Source organism: Rhinolophus ferrumequinum, chromosome X, assembly GCF_004115265.2.
Source record: "Rhinolophus ferrumequinum isolate MPI-CBG mRhiFer1 chromosome X, mRhiFer1_v1.p, whole genome shotgun sequence".
Classification (NCBI taxonomy): domain Eukaryota; kingdom Metazoa; phylum Chordata; class Mammalia; order Chiroptera; family Rhinolophidae; genus Rhinolophus; species Rhinolophus ferrumequinum.
Genome location: NC_046284.1, coordinates 70,920,975 through 70,942,733, shown reverse-complemented (window position 1 = coordinate 70,942,733; position 21,759 = coordinate 70,920,975). Strand labels below are relative to the sequence as shown.

Here is a 21,759-nt window from a genome sequence, read left to right as displayed (position 1 = left end):
ACTTGCAGTAGTTCTAGATAGCAGGGAACTTGGAGCACTGAACTAGGTCTGCATCCTGCGCCCATGCGCTTCCCTGTCTCTGCACTTCTCTCTTCCCTCTTCCACCACTCGCACAATTTGTCCACCTTTAGGTGATTTCAGTAGTGTGCCTCTTAGTCTTGCCCTTCTGCTGTGCAGGGAATTCTTTGTGGAGTTGTTGTTCAATTTGTTGTAAATTCCAGGGGAGATTTCAAGAGGCTCACCTCACGCTGTCATTTTTTGACGTCATTCTCCAAACTTTTTTTTAATGTGTTAACTTTTTTTTTTTAATTTTTTTTTTATTTATTTATTTTTAATTTATTGGGGTGACAATTGTTAGTAGAATTACATAGATTTCAGTTGTGCAATTCTGTATCACATCATCCATAAATCACACTGTGTGTTCACCACCCAGAGTCAGCTCCCCTTCCATCACCATACATTTGATCCCCCTCACCCTCATCGCCCACCCCCCAACCCCCTTACGCTCTGGTAACCACCAAATTACGTTCCCCAGATTAATTTTCAAACCCCGTGACCATCCTGTGGTCACCGACTGCCCTCCAATCCCCTCACCCTCCCCCCCACCCCCCACCCCCCCGCCCATCTAGCAACCCTCAGTTTTTCCTCATTGTCTCCCAAACTGTTTCTGATTAGTTCATTCACTTATTCTTTTCTTTAGAATCCGCAAATAAGTGAGATCATATGGTACTTATCTTTCTCTGTCTGACTTATTTCACTTAACATAATGTTCTCTACATCCATCCATGTTGTTGCAAATGGTAAGATTTCTTACTTCCTTATGGCTGCATAATACTCCATTGTATAAATGTACCACAGTTTCTTAATCCAGTCATCTACCCATCTACCGATGGGCATTTTGGTTGTTTCCATGTCTTAGCTATTGTGTATAGTGCGGCAATAAACATAGGAGTGCATAGAGATTTTTGAATTGAAGTTCTGGATTTCTCCGGATAGATACCTAGGAGTGGAATTACTGGATCATAAGGTAGTTCCATTTTCAGAATTTTGAGATACCTCCATAGTGTTTTCCATAGCGGCTGCACCAGTCTGCAATCCCACCAACAGTGCACAAGCGTTCCCTTTTCTCCACATCCGCGCCAGCACTTGTTGTTTGTTGATTTATTGATGATAGCCATTCTGACTGGGGTGAGGTGGTATCTCATTGTGGTTTTTATTTGCATTTCTCTGATGGTTAGTGAGGTTGAGCATTTCTTCATATGTCTGTTTGCCATCTGTATGTCCTTTTCAGAAAAATGTCTCTTCAAGTCCTCTGCCCATTTTTTAATTGGATCGTTTGTTTTTTGGAGTTGGGTTGAGTAAGTATTCCATAGATTTGTGATATTAATCCCTTATCAGATATATCATTGGCAAATATCTTTTCCCATTCAGTAGGATCCCTTCTTGTTTTATTGATGGTTTCCTTTGCTGTGAAAAAACTTTTTAGTTTGATATAATCCCACATGTTTATTCTTTCTCTTAGTTCCCTCGCGCGAGGGTGTATATCAGTAAAAATCTTACTCCGGGTAATGTCTGAGAAGTTTCTTCCTATATTTTCTTCTAGGTATTTTATGGTTTCAGACCTTACATTTAAGTCTTTAAGCCATTTTGAATTTATTTTTGTATATGGTGTAAGGAGGTGGTCCAACTTCATTTTTTTGCATGTGTCTGTCCAGGTTTCCCAGCACCATTTATTGAATAGACTGTCATTACTCCATCGTACATTCTTGCTTCCATTGTCGTAGATTAAATGGCCATATAGGCGTGGATTTATTTCTGGACTCTCTATTCTGTTCCATTGATCTATGTGTCTGTTTTTATGCCAGTACCATGCTGTTTTGATTACTGTAGCCTTGTAGTATAATTTGAAGTCAGGTATTCCTCCCACTTTGTTCTTATTTCTCAAGATTGCCTTTGCTATTCGGGGTCTTTTATGGTCCCATATAAATTTTAGGATTATATGTTCAATTTCTGTGAAAAACGACGTTGGCAGTTTGATAGGAATTGCATTGAATATGTATATTGCCTTAGGCAGTATGGACATTTTAACTATATTAATTCTTCCTATCCATGAACATGATATGTGTTTCCATCTATTTATATCTTCCTTCATTCCTTTCATCGGTGTCTTATAATTTTCTGAGTATAGATCTTTTACTTCTTTGGTTAAATTTATTCCCAGGTATTTTATAGTCTTTGGAGCGATTGTAAATGGGATTGTTTTTTTAATTTCTCCTTCTGATGTTTTATTATTGGTATATACAAATGCAACTGATTTCTGAATATTAATTTTGTATCCTGCCAGTTTACTAAATTCATCTATCAGCTCTAATAGCTTCTTGGTGGAGTCTTTAGGGTTCTCTATATATAGTATCATATCATCTGCATACAATGCTAACTTTACTTCCTCCTTACCAATCTGGATGCCTTTATTTCTTTTTCTTGTCTGATTGCTGTGGCAAGAACTTCCAGAACTATGTTGAATAGAAGCGGAGATAGTGGGCATCCTTGCCTTGTTCCTGATCTTAGGGGGAATGGTTTTAGCTTTTCCCCATTGAGAATGATGTTAGCTGTGGGATTGTCATATATGGCCTTTATTATGTTGAGATATGATCCCTCTATTCCCACTTTCTTAAGGGTTTTTATCATATATGGCTGTTGGATTTTATCAAATGCTTTTTCTGCATCTATTGATATGATCATGTGATTTTTATTTTTCATTTTGTTAATGTGGTGTATCACATTAATAGATTTGCGGATGTTGAACCACCCCTGCATACCAGGGATGAATCCCACTTGATCGTGGTGAATGATTTTTTTAATGTATTGCTGAATTCTGTTTGCTAATATTTTGTTGAGGATTTTTGCATCTCTGTTCATTAAAGATATCGGCCTGTAGTTTTCTTTTTTTGTGGTGTCTTTGTCTGATTTTGGGATCAGGGTGATAGTGGCTTCGTAAAAAGTGTTTGGGAGTCTTCCCTCCTTCTGGATTTTTTGGAAGAGCTTGAGGAGAATTGGTGATAATTCTTTTTTGAACGCTTTGTAAAATTCACCTGTAAAGCCATCTGGTCCAGGGCTTTTGTTTGTTGGGAGACTGTTGATTACTGATTCAATTTCCGTGGTGGTAATCAGTCTATTCAGGTTTTCTGTTTCTTCTTGAGTTAGCCTTGGAAGGTTGTACGCCTCTAGAAAATTGTCCATTTCTTCCAAATTGTCAAATTTGTTGGCATATAGTTGCTCATAGTAACTTCTTAAAACTCTTTGTATTTCTGCAGTGTCCGTTGTCACTTCTCCTCTTTCGTTTCTGATTTTATTAATTTGGGTCCTCTCTTTTTTTTAATGAGTCTGGCTAAAGGTTTGTCGATTTTGTTTATCTTCTCTAAGAACCAACTCTTGGATTCATTGATCTTTTGTATTGTTTTTCTGGTTTCTATTTCATTTATTTCTGCTCTGATCTTTATTATCTCCTTCCTTGTGTTCCCTTTGGGCTTATTTTGCTGTTCTTTTTCTAAATCCCTTAAATGTGAAGATAAACTGTTGATTAGTGATGTTTCTTGTTTCTTTAGGTAGGCCTGCAAAGCTATGAATTTCCCTCTTAGGACTGCTTTCGCGGCATCCCATAGATTTTGGGTCGTCGTGTTTTCATTTTCATTTATCTCGAGATATCTTTTGATTTCTTCCTTGATCTCCTGCTTGACCCATTCATTATTTAGTAATAAGTTATTCAGCCTCCATGAATTGGTGTGTCTTCCCGTTTTTTTCCTGTAGTTCATTTCTAATTTCATAGCATTGTGATCAGAGAAGACAATTGGTATGATTTCAATTTTCTTAAATTTATCAAGACTTGTTTTGTGGCCTAACATATGATCTATCTTGGAAAATGTTCCATGTGCGCTTGAGAAGAAGGTGTATTTTGCAGCATTGGGGTGAAATGTTCTGAAAATATCGATTAAATCCAAGTGGTCCAATGTATCATTTAAGGCTGTTGTTTCCATATTGATTTTCTGTCTGGAAGACCTGTCCCTTGTGGTCAGAGGTGTGTTGAAGTCCCCGACTATAATAGTGTTACTGTTGATCTCTGCCTTTATGTCAGTCAGTACCTGTTTTATATATTTAGGTGCTCCTATGTTGGGTGCATAGATGTTTACTAGGGTTATGTCCTCTTGTCGGATCGATCCCTTTATTATTATATAGTGCCCATCTTTATCTTTTAGTATGTTCTTCATTTTAAAGTCTATTTTGTCAGAGATAAGTATTGCAACTCCAGCTTTTTTCTCATTCCCATTTGCATGAAATATCTTACTCCACCCTTCACTTTCAGCCTGTGTGTGTCTTTTGTTCTGAGGTGAGTCTCTTGTATACAGCATATACAAGGGTCTTGCTGTCTTATCCAGTCAGCCACCCTATGTCTTTTGATTGGAGCATTTAATCCATTTACATTTAAAGTGATTATTGATAGGTACATAGATATTGCCATTTTTAAATTTGTAGTTAGGTTGTTTTGATCTTTCTTCTATTTACAGAAGTCCTTTTAGTATTTCTTGCAGTGCTGGCTTGGTGGTAATAAATTCCTTTAGCTTATTTTTTTTTCTGGAAAGCTCTTTATCTCTCCATCAACTTTAAATGATAGCCTTGCTGGATAAAGCAATCTAGGTTGTAGGCCTTTGTTTTCCATCACTTTAAGTATCTCCTGCCACTCCCTCCTGGCCTTCAATGTTTCTGTAGAAAAATCATTTGATAGTCTTATGGGAGTTCCCTTGTATGTAACCCTCCGTCTTTCTCTTGCTGCTTTTAGGATTCTCTCTTTGTCTTTAAGCTTTGCCATTTTAACTATAATGTGTCTTGGTGTGGACCTGTTTGGGTTAATCCTGGTTGGAACTCTCTGCACTTCCTGGACTTGTATGTTGGTTTCCTTCATCAGGTTGGGGAAGTTTTCAGACATCATTACTTCAAATATGTTCTCAATCCCTTGCTTGCTCTCTTCACCTTCTGGTATTCCTATGATGCGCATGTTGTTGCGCTTGATGTTATCCCAGAGGTCTCTTAGGCCATCTTCATTGTTTTTTATTCTTTTTTCTTTTTGTTGTTCCGTTTGGGTGATCTCTGCTACCTTGTCTTCTAAGTCGCTGATTCGATCTTCTGCTTCATCTAGCCTGCTGGTAATTCCTTCAAGTGAGTTCTTAATTTCGGTAATTGTGTTCTTTAGTTCCAACTGGTTTTTCGTTATGATTTCTACATCCTTCTTTATGTTTTCTCTAAGCTCGTTTGTTATGATTTCTACATCCTTCTTTATGTCTTCTCTAAGCTCCTTAAACATTGTTATCACCAGTGTTCTGAACTCTGTCTCTGAGAGGTTGGTTACATCTGCTTCATTTGGTTCCAGTTGTGGAGGCTTCTTCTGTTCTTTTATTTGGGACGTGTATCTTTGTTTCCCCATTCTGGCTGACTGTGTTTATTTTGATATATTAGGTAGATCCCCTAGAGTTCTTAGTTCTTGCTAGGTTATCTTATGTAGTATGTGTCCTTTATATTTGACTCGCACCACGTCGTCCTCCTCTGCGTGTGCTCCAAAGGTGAGTCTTGTGTTGTGTACACTGTCCCGTTCAAGAAGATCTTTAATTGCTTCCCGCTAATGAGCAGGTGGGGTCAACTCCTGGGCTGACCTGCCGTGAGACTTGGCTCTGCCCCCCGCAGGGCACTCTGCTGCGTGAAGGTTGACCACCCCGATGTGATTTGGCCTCTATGGGCTCCAGAGCCTGCCGAGAACCCCCTCTAGGTGTGTGACCTGCAGGTCAAACCCGGCTGCACTCCGATTTGGTCTGGAGTTGGCCCCCGGATATGCCGAGTCCCGTGCCACCCAAGCTGGGCCCCGGCAGGGAAGTCCCAGAACAAGGCAAATCACCAAGCACAGCAGCAACGACAACAGCAAAGAGAAAAAAAAAAAATACAACAGCCGATAACCCCCGCTCGACACAGGCAAAGATATCAAAGATACAAGACAAAGCAAAACAAAACCAAGCAAAGCAAAACAAAGCAAAACAAAAAGCAGCGACCGTCTCGGCCTGAGCCCACCAAGCAATGACCAGGTTGTCCTCTGCTGTACCAAAGAGCTCCCTGCTTATTGCGCAGGCAGAGCCGGTCACCTGGTGCTCAGAGAGACTTTGGGACTGCAGACTTAAAAGCGTGGGCCTGAGGGGTCTGGATGATAGTCTCCACAAAGTCAGTGCAGCTTCTGCCCTTGTCCGCACGTATGCACACCGAGAGGAGCACCACCGGTCCTTTGTCCAGAGCTCCAGAGTCCTAGGGCACTCCTTCAGTGTGTGTGTATGGGTGCTGGCGGGAGATTTCTGATCTGCTGACCGTGCCTCACAAGCTGGGCCCCGGCAGGGCAGTTTCAGAACAAAGCAAATCACCAAGCACAACAGCAACAACAACAACAAAGAAAAATATCAAATACGTTCACATGCAAAACCACCTGATAACCCCACTCGACAGAGGCAAAGATATCAAAGATATAAAGACAAAGCAAAACAAGACAAAACAAAGCAATACAAAAAGCAGCGACAGTCTCGGCCTAAGCCCACCAAGCAATGTCCAGGTTGTTCTCTGCTGTACCAAGGAGCCCCCTGCTTATTGCACAGGCAGAGCCGATCACCTGGTGCCCAGAGAGACTTTGGGACTGCAGACTTAAAAGCGTGGGCCTGAGGGGTCTGGGTGATAGTTTTTACAATGTCAGTGCAGTTTCTGCCCTTGCCTGCACAAATGCACACCGAGAGTGGCACCACCAGATACGTGACCAAAACTCTTGAGTCTTAAGGCACCTCTTCAGTGTGTGTGTGTGAGTGCGGGCGGGAGATTTCTGATCTGCTGAAAGCCCAGAGCTGCGCCTGCCTCACTGCTGATCTCCGGGTGTGTCTCGGCAGCTGCACCCACCCCACCCTAGGCAAGCCAGGAAGGGTTGGGGCTGGAGATGGAGGGGTCTTCACTCACCCAGCCCAGCCGTGCGTCACCCTCTTCCCGCAGGCCAGAAAAGGTGGTGGCTGGGGGTGGAGGCGTCTCTTCTCTCCTAGCGCAGCCAAAATCACGCACACTGCCCAGTCTGCCTGGGTCAGGGCTGCCCGTCAGGCTTCCCAAAGCGTGAGCCTTAGATACCACTCCTCGGTTCAGGGGCCGGTTTAAGTCTCTGGAAGGGAGGGGTAGGATTGGGAGAGCAGGGCGGGGGGGAGGGGCCCAGGTATGGAGACTGAGCCCCCCGACCGCCGCAGGGCGCGCCGCCTTCCCGGCGGGAGAAATCAGCCGTGGGACGCAGGGAAAGAGCCTACCCCCGGTCTCTGCGCTCTCAGCTCCGCCTGGGATCCCGTGCATGCCCGGCTCAGTGGTTTTCGGTTTTCGCCCCCGCCAGCCGAGGCTCCGCTGCCGGCCGGGCGCTCCCACGCCGCCCCTCCTCCTCCTCTCCTTGCTCCGTCCAGTTAGCGTACCCCCAAGAATTTCTTAGCTTCAAGCAATCCACGAATCTCCGCACTATATTGTGTGGTGAGCGAAAATTTCCTCGATGGGTTATAGTTCCCATTTGCAACAAGATCCGGAGGAGAACTCAGAAAGTGTGCCCTGCTGCCGCCATTCCTATGACGTCACTCCTAATTTTTTAATTAAAGTTTATTGGGGTGACAATTGATAGTAAAGTTACATAGGTTTCAGGTGTATAATTCTGTAATACGTCATCTATATATCACGTTGTGTGTTCACCACCCAGAGTTAGTTCTCTTTCCATCATCATATATTGGATCCCCTTTATCCTCACCTACCACACTTCGTCCCCCCTTACCTTCTGGTAACCACTAAACTGTTTGTGTCTATGAGTTTTTGTTTCTTTTTTTTGTCTTTTTCCTTTGGTTCTTTCAATTTTATTTCCCACATATGAGTAAAGTCATATAGTTCTCGACTTTTTCTGTCTGACATGTTTTGCTTATCATAATAATCTCAAGGTCTGTCCATGTTGTCACAAATGGCAGTGTTTCATCTTTTCTTATGGCAGAATTGTGTATACACACCACATCTTCTCTATCCAATCATCTATCGAAGGACATTTTGGTTGTTTCCATCTTGGCCACCATGAATAATGCTGCAATGAACATAGGGGTACATATATCTTTGTGGATAAATGTTTTCAGATATTTGGGTTAGATACCCAGGAGAGGGACTGCTGGTTGATATGATAATTCTATTCTTAATTTTTTGAGGAACCTCCATACTGTTTTCCATGGCAGCTGTACCAATTTATGCTCACCAACAGTGTATGAGGGTTCGTTTTTCTCCACAGCCTCTCCAATACTTGTTATTATTTGTCTCATTGATGACAGCCGTTCTGACAAGTGTGAGATGATATCTCATCATGGTTTTGATTTGCATTTCCCTAGTTGCTAGTAAAGTTGTTGATGCTCTTTTTTTCATCTTGTATTAAATGTGCATCTTTTTCAGTCATTTTCTCCAACCTAAGGAATTCTCATTTGTATTTTTGTCAGTGCTTTCTACTGGCAATAACATTTTCAATTTTTGTTTGTGGAAAAATTATTTGTGTTGATTTTTGAAAACTATTTTTGCTGCATTAAAAATCATAAATTGATATATTTTTAGAGCTTTAAAAATACCATTCCATTGCTTTCTGCCATCTATCACTCATTTTCTCTTTTATGTCATGATATAGGTTAGGATCACCTGTGTAACAAACAAATATACACACAATTATTTATAAAATTGTAAAAAACTAATATGCTTTGAAAGGAAGAAAAATACTCAGAGGTTTAATTATATTTGAACTTCTAATAATCTGAGACTGAGACCGTAACTATATATACGCAGGTATACCAAGATATTTGGAGAAATTGTTCCTTTTCTCACAGTTCCTTGATGGCCTTTCCTACTGTTCTCCACAGTGAGATGTATGTGCAAAGTAATCCATTGGAGTGTGGGGAATAAGACATCAGAACTTCAATTTATGTTTTATTTCATCTTTCAAAAAATTTCTATCTTAATGTATGATTTATAAGGTATATTATTACAGTAGAGTATAAATTATACACATACATATTGAGTTGTGCTCAAAATAAAGTTTTGGAAACTACTTTCGACTGTGGGAAGGAGGTCAAAAATCAATGCAGGTGCAAAGTCTTTTTCCCAGAATATGAAAGCAGTGATCCAGCCAGTTTGTCAGACTTTCAAACTGTTAAATTTCTCATATCCCAGGCCATAGTATATCTTCTAGCTACACTATTGAATGTATGTGATATCAACACAGACTAATAGATCGTTGATCAATTATATTTTGGAAAAGCAGAAAGCGCAAGCTGGAACTATTTCAGATATTTATGAAGTTTTCTTTTTCCAAGACCACTCAAAGCAGTCATTCCTAACCAGAGCTGAGTTTACAAACCACCTGAGTTTTTAAATACAGACTTGATTAAGGCACACCCAGAGGTTCTGCTCATGGGTCCAGAAGTTCTTGGGAATGTTTATATATTTTTTTAATTCCAAGTTAATTCTGATGTTTACCTCAAGTTGAGAAACCACTGGAATAGATATTTTTATTACTCAGTGTCTCCAAAATCTTTCTTAAGTAAGTCAGTAGATATCTAATGATGAGTATGGATTAGGCTTTGTCCTGGATACTAGAGCTTCACTTAGGGAATGAAAATATATTTGGCTCAAACATAAATACATCTGACCATTTTTACTTATTTTGGGTTTTTTTTCACTAACTTGATAGTTTATAAAAGTCAAAAAACAAGCTGTAGAGCACATGTATATATAAGTACAATCTCAGAATTAGGAATGGTCACAACTTACTGTTCCTGTTAACTAATAAGGAAGTAATACCTTAAAAATAAATTGTAGCACTTATTTCCTCGGTAGAAAATGATTATTACCATATCAAATGGGCACCTTCCAAATGGAAAATATCATGGACCAATTTTCCTTGTGTGTAAGAAAAATTCAAATTCCAGATAAAAACTTAAATGTGCCACTTTCACACATCACTAGTGGTTTGACTTCATTTAAGTACTGAGAACATTAAAAAGTTGTGGGTTTTCTTCAGAGAAAAACATTTTCTTTTCTTTTAACAGACAAGAAGTAAACATCAGATCATATGATAATTCCATACCACGTAAGAATTTAGTCTTTGGAGTTCAATATTGTTTAGATTATATTTGGTAATAAATTTAAGGACAAATATCTAGTATCTTCCAGTCAATGTGATAAAGTATAAAATGCTCTGAATTTTTGTTAAAATTTAGGAGAATCATGTATGTGTGTGGATGTGTGTATTGGTATGTATGTGTGTTTAAAATATTTCTGGCCTTGATGTAGATTTGTACTCACTGTTTTAAAAAGGAAATATTTAGTTTGTTCTTCCTTATTATATAAACCAACCTTAATTGCATAAGTTTCCCTTGTGTTTAAAATCCACAATAACAAAACCCAAAGTAGAAAAGGAAAATACAGTCAGAAAGATGAAAGTGGATGGTCCATTTGTTAAATGGATACAACTTTAGGAAAGTTCTCCTTAATATATTGAGCTTAAATATGCCTGCACTGCTACAACTTTTGCTCATTGGTTCTACCTCTTCCCCCAGGAAACACATAAAAAAAGTCTCTGACTTTGTGATAAGATAATGGACTCTGGAGCCAAGCTATCTGTGTTTGAATATTAATCCTTCTACTTTATGATTTGGGGCATGTAATTTAACCTCTCTTAGTGCTTCATTTTGCTACATCTGTAAAACGGAGGCAATTATAATTACATTACCTAATTCAAAATGCTTGAGGATTAAATGAGATAATATGTGTAAAGTGCTTAAAACACTGTCTGGCACATAGTAAACACTATATAAGTGTGAGCAGTTACACCTATTCTATTATTGCTCTTACTACTGTTCTTCCATATAACATCTCTTTAAATATTTGAATATAGTGATCACATCTTTCATTGGTCTCTCTATCTCCAGGAGAACTATCCCGAGCTATCTTACCAGTTCCTCTTTTGACATAGCTTCCAGATACAATGATCCTCTTGATCACTCTATTCTGGATGCCCTCAAGTGGATATATGCTTTTTCTCAAACAAGGTTCACATAACTGAATGCAATATTTTGGTCCGTGGCCCTAATTTATGTGACTTGGCATGTCATTGAGGTCAGAGGAGGGCTAGCATAAACACTTAGATTTAATCACTTGAGACTTTTATTACTTACTTTATACTCAGCATTGTGCTAGCTATTATAGGGACAGCACAAGTCATATTGTCTGCAATCTAACCAAAAAGACATAAAGGAACAAAACCAAGATAGAGGAGATGATGGAGATGTTTGAAAAGAAACAGTGAATCTTTCTCTATTTTCCATTTCTACTGTTGATTGTATTATTTTCACTTTTATGATTTAAATAACTATTTGTAAAAATTGGTTTAATCCCTAATTGATATGCAAATAAACTACAAACACCAGGGGGGAAGCTATATTTTGAGTTATAACTTAGTTTAATTTAAACAATATATTTCCCAGTCAAAAATAGTTCCATGCTTATGAAACTCTAGCTACTAATTACAAATTGTTTATTGTCCTCTCTCATAGTCAATGAATCAAGCAAAAAATTATGGAATCAAGAATACTTCACTTTGACATTTCCCAAACAACCCCAGCCAGATAGAAAAAAAACATCAAGACCTTCAGAATTACAAATCACAGTTCCTGTACGTATTGGAAATATAGATATATGTAATTTGAATTTTACTACCTATTGGAAGCTGATATTTTAAAATTTATAATTCCCCATACAACAGGTTGCTACCACCTGTTTCAGATTAAACTTCTATTTATAATTTGTTCTTCATTTCAAAGGCATTATATAGCTAATATGCTAGGCAAGATAGAGAACCTAATGCTGAAACTGGTGGGATGTGTCAGGAAATGTTTACCAGCTGCAAAAGCATCTAAAATTTGAAACTTAGAACAGGAATTTATCTTGATGAGGTTTTCAAGGCCTCTCCATTTTATTTATTCTGGCACTTGGGATATTAGATACTGGGAGATTCAAGTTTTCTACTGTTTTTTAAAGTGGAATTATCTTATCAACCAGTGAAAAGAAAAACTAGCACACAGAGGTCACCCATGGTAATATCAAAATATGTTTTAAAAGCATCTCCCAAAGCAGAGTTACAGTCAATGCACTTATTCAAGGGCCATTCATTTCATTTGTAGTGATCCAAGTTCATGCTTATCTTCATGATCCTCCTTTAATTCCATATGACCATTTCATTGACTAGTGATGTCTCTACTGAATAGTTGAAAAAATACAAGAAATAAATGTAAAATTAATCTATGTGTTCACTATGACAACCAGATTTTACAAATGTTTGGGTGGGAGTTCAAAAATAATTACACTACTGCTACACAAATTAATGTGGATCAAACATTTGTTTCATTTTATTTTCTTCTTTTTGACAGTAATTCACAGCAGGGCTTTCAGTCTCTCAATTTGAAAGCAGGAGTAGAAAGGCTAGACCTGAAGTCTACAGCTATCACAAAGATTGTCATGACAAACTTGAAGGGCAGCAGCTTATTTTTGAACTAACTTGAGAGTGAAGGGTGCATAAAATGTTCCAAAATATCTCTCCCATATAGGGGTCCAAAAGGAACCCACTATCAATTGTGAGTACCAGCCCTAAAATATCATGGATCCTTGTAAGGCTGCTCCAATCCCAATACGAATCATTGAGGAAATCCTAAGCTTTCTACTAAAGTAACACACAAAAACACATGTAGGACATTGAAAAATAAATAAAAGTTCATTTTAAATGGATGGTTAATAAATAAGAAGCTAGACTATTTTCATGTATCAATATGTTAAGATATAACTCATTTAAAAATGCTTATTATTATTCTAACCAATCTTTTCAGAGATGTGACAAAAGAAAATTAGAGGTTCAGAAGACAGCTAATAAATGGACAAGGCATTCTTTAAGGAAAATTTACCAAAGACCATCTATTTACTTAACTGTCAGGAGACAGGCTCCATTTAGACATCTTTATACTCCTAAAACCCATCCTCAAAATGCAGAATCTAAAAAGTCCAAAAATGATAAAAAAGAAACAACTTTTAAGAAAGAGTCTAAGAAAAATACAGGCCCACATAAAACAACTCCAGAATCCAAGAAAATAGTAAATGACCAAAAATCTAAAAGAGGAAATAAAGCAGATAAAACTCCATCAAAATCATCACATGAAAGTGAACTATCTAAGAAGTCAAAGTACAAATCAGAAGCAAACCCAGAATCCAAACATTCTAAGGCAGTCTTGATGAAGGATCTAAAAAAAAATAAGAGAGATTCAAAAAATTCCAAGGAGAAAGATATTGAATCCATATGTACAAAGAAGGATTCTAAGAACTCAAATAACAATTCTGATGCCAAATCAGAGGCTTGCTCAAAAAACAGTTCATATATGGATTTAATGATGTATTTAGAGGAGTCTGTTGCTGAATCCATGGAATATGATCGGTGGTTAAAGAATTACTCACAGAATAATTCAAAGAAGTCTTCAAAGAAGGAAGCAAAGAGCTCTGATGCTGAATCTGTAGATTCAAAGGATGCAAAGAAAGATAAGAAAGGTACAAAGAAAGACAGCAAGAAGGATGCAAAAAAGGATGTAGAGTCTACTGATACAGGATCTGTAGACTCAAAGAATGCAAAGAAAGATCCAAAGAAGTCTAAGAAAGATTCAAAGAAAAAGGATGCGAAAAAGGACACAGAGTCTACTGATGCAGAATCTGTAGACTCAAAGGATGCAAAAAAAGATTCAAAGAAGGCTAAGAAAGATTCAAAGAAAAGGGGTGCAAAGAAGGACATAGAGTCTACTGATGCTGAATCTGAGTCTGAATTGGAGTCACAAAAAGGTAAGAAAGATTCAAAGAAGGATAAGAAAGGGTCACAGAAAGATGACAAGAAAAAAGATGTCAAGAAGGACACATCGTCAACTGATGCTGATTCTGAACCTGAATGGAATTCAAAAAAGAGTGAAAAAATTGAAAAGAAAGGTAAGAGAGATTCAAAGAAAGATGACAAAAAGAAGTCTGCAATGAAGTATGAAGAATCTAGTGAAACTGAATCTGATTGGGAGTCAAAGAAGAAAAAGAAAAATTTAAAGAAGGCTAAGAGACATTTAAAGAAACATGCCAAGGAGCAGGACGCAAAGAAGGGCATAGAGTCTACTACTAGTGCTGAATCTGATGAGTCTTCCAGGAAAGACCCAAAGAAGACCGGAATGTTGAAAAGTTCAGATGCTGAATCTGAAGAGTCAATATATAAATCTGGGGCTAAAAAGAAAGGAGTTGATGAATCAGATGCCACATCTACAGATTCACAGAAAGAAGCACAAAAGGGAGAATACAAAATGCCATTCAAAAAGATCACATTCAAAGGAAAAGGGACAAAAACACCTCCAGGTAGAGTTCCTCCATCAAGAGAAAGACCACCGCTTCCTCCTTGTAAGCCTTTATTACTGTCACCTAAGGTAAAACGTCTCTGTCGGTGCAAGATGCCTCCTCCACCTCCAAAACCAAGATATGCTCCTTTGGTATGTTTATTCCTGTTTTATTTGTAGAGACAATTGTATTGAAAATGAAAGATATTTTAAAGATTTGAATTTATATTTTCTCTGGAATATTGACAAGTTTGGGACTCTCAGGTTAGAAAGATAAAGAATACTTCAAAATGACTCAAAAGAGTTGCGAAACAAATGTCAAAAAGTTAATAACATTTAGACAAGAGCACAGAGAACTGGCTTGTGATTTAAGAAAACATATAAAACTATTTGTAAAGAGAGTCATATTACAAAAGTAGTTATCATATGTTACTATGTAAAATGTGCACCTTTTGCCCAAATTTATGAGAAAAATAAGGATGCACATAATAAATGGGTAGTACTTATTCCATATCTATATAAATGTTTTCAATTATTTTATTTATGCTTATGAGTTAAAAGTGTAATGAATAAATAAATAAATAAATTCTAAAATTCCTTTATAACACAAAAAACAAGCACCTAAATATAAACAAATAAAAATTTGAATTAAAAATTAAACTGAAAGATTTTTTTCCCTGAAAGTTTGCACCAAAAACGTGGGTGCACATTACACATGGCAAAACATGGTAACTGTTATGTAGTTAGAAAAAACAAACATGAAAATTGATTAAAATTCCTACAAGTGAGATGTAAAGACATTTCTAGGAATTTGCTGAATATAGTAAAAACTCAACCAAAATCCAGACATAGCAGTTTGCAAATATTACATTACCAGATTCAGATATAAAAAAAATAAATTATATAATCCATATCTGAACTAAACTTCTTTATGAGCCATCATTCTTATTAATCATCAGGAAAAAGTTAACTTGCCTGCCTAATCGATCTCTTTTGGTTTATAAAAGTCTCTTTAAGGTTAACTCGGTCCCTTTGGTGTTAAATACTCTGTAAATTTTTTTTTAATTACATTTTATTGGGGTGACAATTGTTAGTAAAGTTACATAGATTTCGGGGTACAATTCTGTATTACATCATCTATAAATCCCATTGTGTGTTCACCACCCACAGTCAGTTCTCCTAACATCACCATATATTTGACCCTCTTTAACCTACTCCGCCACCCACCTCCCCCTTAACCTCTGGTAACCAGTAAACTATCCCCTGTGTCTATGAGGTTTTGTTTCTCATTTGTTTGTCTTGTTCTTTTGTTGTTTTTGGTTCATATAACACATATCAGTGAAATCATACGGTTCTCTGCATTTTCTGTCTGACTTATTTCGCTTAGCATTATAATCTCAAGATCCATCCATGTTGTCACAAATGTTCCTATATCATCTTTTCTTACCGCCGAATAGTATTCCATTGTGTATATATACCACACCTTCTTTATACATTCATCAACCAAGGACATTTTGGTTGTTTCCATGACTTGGCCACCATAAATAAAGCTGCAGTGAACATTGGAGCACACGTGTCTTTATATGTAGATGTTTTCAGATTTTTTGGGTAGATACCCAGGAGAGGGATTGCTGGGTCATACAGTAATTCTATTTGTAATTTTTTGAGGAACCTCCACACTGCCTTCCATAGTGGCTGCACCAATCTGCATTCCCACCAACAGTGCATGAGGGTTCCTTTTTCTCCACAGCCTCTCCAACACTTGTTACTGTTTGTCTTGTTGATGATAGCCATTCTGACTGGGGTGAGGTGATATCTCATTGTGGTTTTTATTTGCATTTCTCTGATGATTAGTGATGTTGAGCATTTTTCATATCTCTATTTGCCATTTGTACACCCTCTTTGGAGAAATGTGTCTTCAGGTCCTATGCCCATTTTTCAGTTGGGTTGTTTGTTTTTTTTGGTTGAGTTGCATGAGTTCCTTGTATATTTTGGATATTAGCCCCTTATAGGAGACACTGTTTGCAAAAATCTTCTCCGATTCAGTTGGTTGCCTCTTTATTTCATCGATGGTTTCTTTTGCTGTGCAGAAGCTTTTAAGTTTCATATAGTCCCATTCATTTATTTTAGCTTTTACTTCCCTTGCCTTTGGAGTCAAATTAATAAAACACTCTTTGAACCCAAGGTCCATAAGTTTAGTACCTATGTTTTCTTCTATGCAGTTTATTGTTTCACGTCTTGTGCTTAAGTCTTTGATCCATTTTGAATTAATTTTGGTACATGGTGACAGATAGCAGTCCAGTTTCATTCTTTTGCACGTGGTTTTCCAATTCTGCCAGCACCATTTATTGAAGAGGTTGTCTTTTCTCCATTGTATGTTTTTGCTTCTTTGTCAAAAATTATCTGTCCATATTTATGTGGTTTTATTTCTCAGTTCTCAATTCTATTCCATTGGTCTACGTGTCTGTTTTTCTGCCAATACCATGCTGTGTTTTTTTTTGTTTTTTGGGTTTTTTAAATTTTTTTTTATTATTTTTTTTAATTTATTGGGGTGACAATTGTTAGTAAAATTACATAGATTTCAGATGTACAATTCTGTATCACATCATCTATAAATTACATTGTTCACCACCCAGAGTCAGTTCTCCTTCCATCACCATATATTTGATCCCCCTTACCCTCATTTCTCACCCTTACCCTCTGGTAACCACTAAATTATGTTCCCCAGATTAATTTTCAAAACACCGTGACCATCTTCTGGTTACTGATTGTTTTCTAATCCCCACACCTTCCCCCTTACCCCCACCCCACCCCGCCCCTCTAGCAACCCTCAGTTTTTCCTCTTTGTCTCCAAAACTGTTTCTGATTAGTTCATTCACTTATTCTTTCTTTTGATTCCGCATATAAGTGAGATCATATGGTACTTATCTTTCTCTGTCTGACTTATTTCACTTACCGTAATGTTCTCTAGGTCCATCCATGTTGTTGCAAATGGTAAGATTTCTTTCTTCTTTATGGCTGCGTAATACTCCATTGTATAAATGTACTACAGTTTCTTAATCCAGTCATCTACCAATGGGCATTTCAGTTGTTTCCATGTCTTAGCTATTGTGTATAGTGCTGCAATAAACATAGGAGGGCATAAAGATTTTTGAATTGGAGTTTTGGATTTCTCCGGATAGATACCTAGGAGTGGAATTACTGGATCATAGGGTAGTTCCATCTTCAGATTTTTGAGATATCTCCATACTGTTTTCCATAGTGGCTGCACCAATCTGCAATCCCACCAACAGTGCACAAGCGTTCCCTTTTCTCCACATCCGCGCCAGCACTTGTTGTTTGTTGATTTATTGATGATAGCCACTTTGACTGGGGTGAGGTAGTATCTCATTGTGGTTTTTATTTGCATTTCTCTGATGGTTAGTGAGGTTGAGCATTTCTTCATATGTCTGTTTGCCATCTGTATGTCCTTTTTAGAAAAATGTCTCTTCAAGTCCTCTGCCCCTTTTTTAATTGGGTCGTTTGTTTTTTTTTTGGAGTTGAGTTGAGTGAGTTTTTTATAGATTTGTGATATTAATCCCTTATCAGATATATCATTGGCAAATATCTTTTCCCATTCAGTAGGATCCCTTCTTGTTTTATTGATGGTTTCCTTTGCTGTGAAAAAACTTTTTAGTTTGATATAATCCCACATGTTTATTTTTTCTCTTACTTCCCTCGCGCGAGGGGATATATCAGTAAAAATCCTACTCAGGGTAATGTCTGTGAAGTTTCTTCCTATATTTTCTTCTAGGAATTTTATGGTTTCAGATCTTACATTTAAGTCTTTAAGCCATTTTGAATTTATTTTTGTATATGGTGTAAGGAGGTGGTCCAGCTTCATTTTTTTTGCATGTGTCTGTCCAGGTTTCCCAGCACCACTTAATGAATAGACTCTCTTTACCCCATCGTACATTCTTGCTTCCATTGTCGTAGATTAAATGGCCATATAGGCATGGATTTATTTCTGGACTCTCTATTCTGTTCCATTGATCTATGTGTCTGTTTTTATGCCAGTACCATGCTGTTTTGATTACTGTAGCCTTGTAGTATAATTTGAAGTCAGGTATTGTTATACCTCCCACTTTGTTCTTATTTCTCAAGATTGCTGAGGTTATACGGGGTCTCTTATGGTCCCATATAAATTTTAGAATTATATGTTCTATTTCTGTGAAAAACGTCGTTGGTAGTTTGATAGGAATTGCGTTGAATAAGTATATTGCCTTAGGCAGTATGGACATTTTAACTATATTAATTCTTCCTATCCATGAACATGATATGTGTTTCCATCTATTTATATCTTCCTTCATTCCTTTCTTCAGTGTCTTATAATTTTCTGAGTACAGATCTTTTACTTCTTTGGTTAAATTTATTCCCAGGTATTTTATAGTCTTTGGAGCAATTGTAAATGGGATTGTTTTTTTTTAATTTCTCCTTCTGATGTTTTATTATTGGTATATACAAATGCAACTGATTTCTGAATATTAATTTTGTATCCTGCCACTTTACTAAATTCATCTATCAGCTCTAATAGCTTCTTGGTGGAGTCTTTAGTGTTCTCTATATATAGTATCATACCATCTGCATATAATGATAATTTTACTTCCTCCTTACCAATTTGGATGCCTTTTATTTCTTTTTCTTGTCTGATTGCCGTGGCTAGAACTTCCAGCACTATGTTGAATAGAAGCGGAGATAGTGGGCAACCTTGCCTTGTTCCCGATCTTAGGGGGAATGGTTTTAGCTTTTCCCCATTGAGTATGATGTTAGCTGTGGGTTTGTCATATATGGCCTTTATTATGTTGAGATATGATCCCTCTATTCCCACTTTCTTAAGGGTTTTGATCACAAATGGCTGTTGGATTTTATCAAATGCTTTTTCTGCATCTATTGATATGATCATGTGATTTTTATTTTTCATTTTGTTAATGTGGTGTATCACATTAATAGATTTGCGGATGTTGAACCACCCCTGCATACCAGGGATGAATCCCACTTGATCGTGGTGTATGATCTTTTTAATGTATTGCTGAATTCTGTTCGCTAATATTTTGTTGAGGATTTTTGCATCTATGTTCATTAGAGATATCGGCCTGTAGTTTTCTTTTCTTGTGGTGTCTTTGTCTGATTTTGGGATCAGGGTGATACTGGCTTCGTGAAAAGTTTTTGGGAGTCTTCCCTCCTTCTGGATTTTTTGGAAGAGCTTGAGGAGAATAGGTGATAATTCTTTTTTGAACGTTTTGTAAAATTCACCTGTTAAGCCATCTGGTCCAGGGCTTTTGTTTGCTGGGAGATTGTTGATTACTGATTCAATTTCCCTGGTGGTAATCAGTCTAATCAGGTTTTCTGTTTCTTCTTGAGTTAGCCTTGGGAGGTTGTACGCCTCTAGAAAATTGCCCATTTCTTCCAGATTGTCAAATTTCTTGGCATATAGTTGCTCATAGTAATTTCTTAAAACTTTTCGTATTTCTGCGGTGTCCATTGTCACTTCTCCTGTTTCACTTCTGATTTTATTAATTTGGGTCCTCTCTCTCTTTTTTTTAATTAGTCTGGCTAAAGATTTGTCAATTTTGTTTATTTTCTCTAAGAACCAACTCTTGGATTCATTGATGTTTTGTATTGTTTGTCTGGTTTCTATTTCACTTATTTCTGCTCTGATCTTTATTATCTCCTTCCTTGTGCTCCCTTTAGGCTTATTTTGCTGTTCTTTTTCCAGATCCCTTAAGTGTGAAGACAAACTGTTGATTAGTGATTTTTTTGTTTCTTTAGGTAGGCCTGTAAAGCTATGAATTTCCCTCTTAGGACTGCTTTCGTTGCATCCCATAGATTTTGGGTCGTCGTGTTTTCATTTTCGTTTGTCTCGAGATATCTTTTGATTTCTTCCTTGATCTCCTGCTTGAACCATTCATTATTTAGTAATAAGTTATTCAGCCTCCATGAATTGGTGTGTCTTCCAGTTTTTTTCCTGTAGTTCATTTCTAATTTCATAGCATTTTGATCAGAGAAGACAATTGGTATGATTTCAATTTTCTTAAATTTATCAAGACTTGTTTTGTGGCCTAACATATGGTCTATCTTGGAAAATGTTCCATGTGTGCTTGAGAAAAACGTGTATTTTGCAGCATTGGGATGAAATGTTCTGAAAATATCGATTAGATCCAAGTAGTCCAATGTATCATTTAAGGCTGTTGTTTCCATATTGATTTTCTGTCTGGAAGACCTGCCCCTTGTTGTCAGAGGTGTGTTGAGGTCCCCTACTATGATAGTGTTACTGTTGATCTCTGTCTTTATGTCAGTCAGTACCTGTTTTATGTATTTAGGTGCTCCTATGTTGGTTGCATAGATGTTTACTAGGGTTATGTCCTCTTGTCGGATCGATCCCTTTATTATTATATAGTGCCCATCTTTATCTTTTAATATGTTCTTCATTTTAAAGTCTATTTTGTCAGATATAAGTATTGCAACTGCAGTTTTTTTCTCATTTCCATTTGCAAGAAATATCTTACTCCAACCCTTCACTTTCAGCCTGTGTGTGTCTTTTGTTCTTAGGTGAGTCTCTTGTATACAGCATATACAAGGGTCTTGCTTTCTTATCCAGTCAGCCACCCTATGTCTCTTGATTGGAGCATTTAATCCGTTTACATTTAAAGTGATTATTGATAGGTACATAGATATTGCCATTTTTAAATTTGTAGTTAGGTTGTTTTGATCTTTCTTCTATTTACAGAAGTCCTTTTAGTATTTCCTGCAATGCTGGCTTGGTGGTAATAAATTCCTTTAGCTTATTTTTTTCTGGAAAGCTCTTAATCTCTCCATCAACTTTAAATGATAGCCTTGCTGGATAAAGCAATCTAGGTTGTAGGCCTTTGTTTTCCATCACTTTGAGTATCTCCTGCCACTCCCTCCTGGCCTTCAATGTTTCTGTAGAAAAGTCATTTGATAGTGTTATGGGAGTTCTCTTGTATGTAACCCTCTGTCTTTCTCTTGCTGCTTTTAGGATTCTCTCTTCGTCTTTAAGCTTTGCCATTTTAACTATAATGTGTCTTGGTGTTGACCTGTTGTGTTTATCCTGGTTGGAACTCTCTGCACTTCCTGGGCTTGTATGTTGGTTTCCTTCAACAGGTTGGGGAAGATTTCGGACATTATTACTTCAAATATGTTCTCAATCCCTTGCTTCCTCTGTTCACCTTCTGCTATTCCTGTGATG

The 21,759-nt window shown here is 37.4% G+C and overlaps 1 protein-coding gene across 1 annotated transcript in view; it reads left to right on the top strand.

The window, feature by feature from the left end:
- Positions 1-21,759, top strand: part of CYLC1 (cylicin 1) — a 42,578-nt gene that overhangs the window by 7,286 nt on the left and 13,533 nt on the right. Inside the window, exons 3-5 of the mRNA XM_033090957.1 lie at positions 10,161-10,201; positions 11,667-11,785; positions 12,993-14,666. Of these exons, the coding sequence (XP_032946848.1) occupies positions 10,161-10,201; positions 11,667-11,785; positions 12,993-14,666 (1,834 nt within the window). The remainder of the gene's footprint in view (positions 1-10,160; positions 10,202-11,666; positions 11,786-12,992; positions 14,667-21,759) is intronic.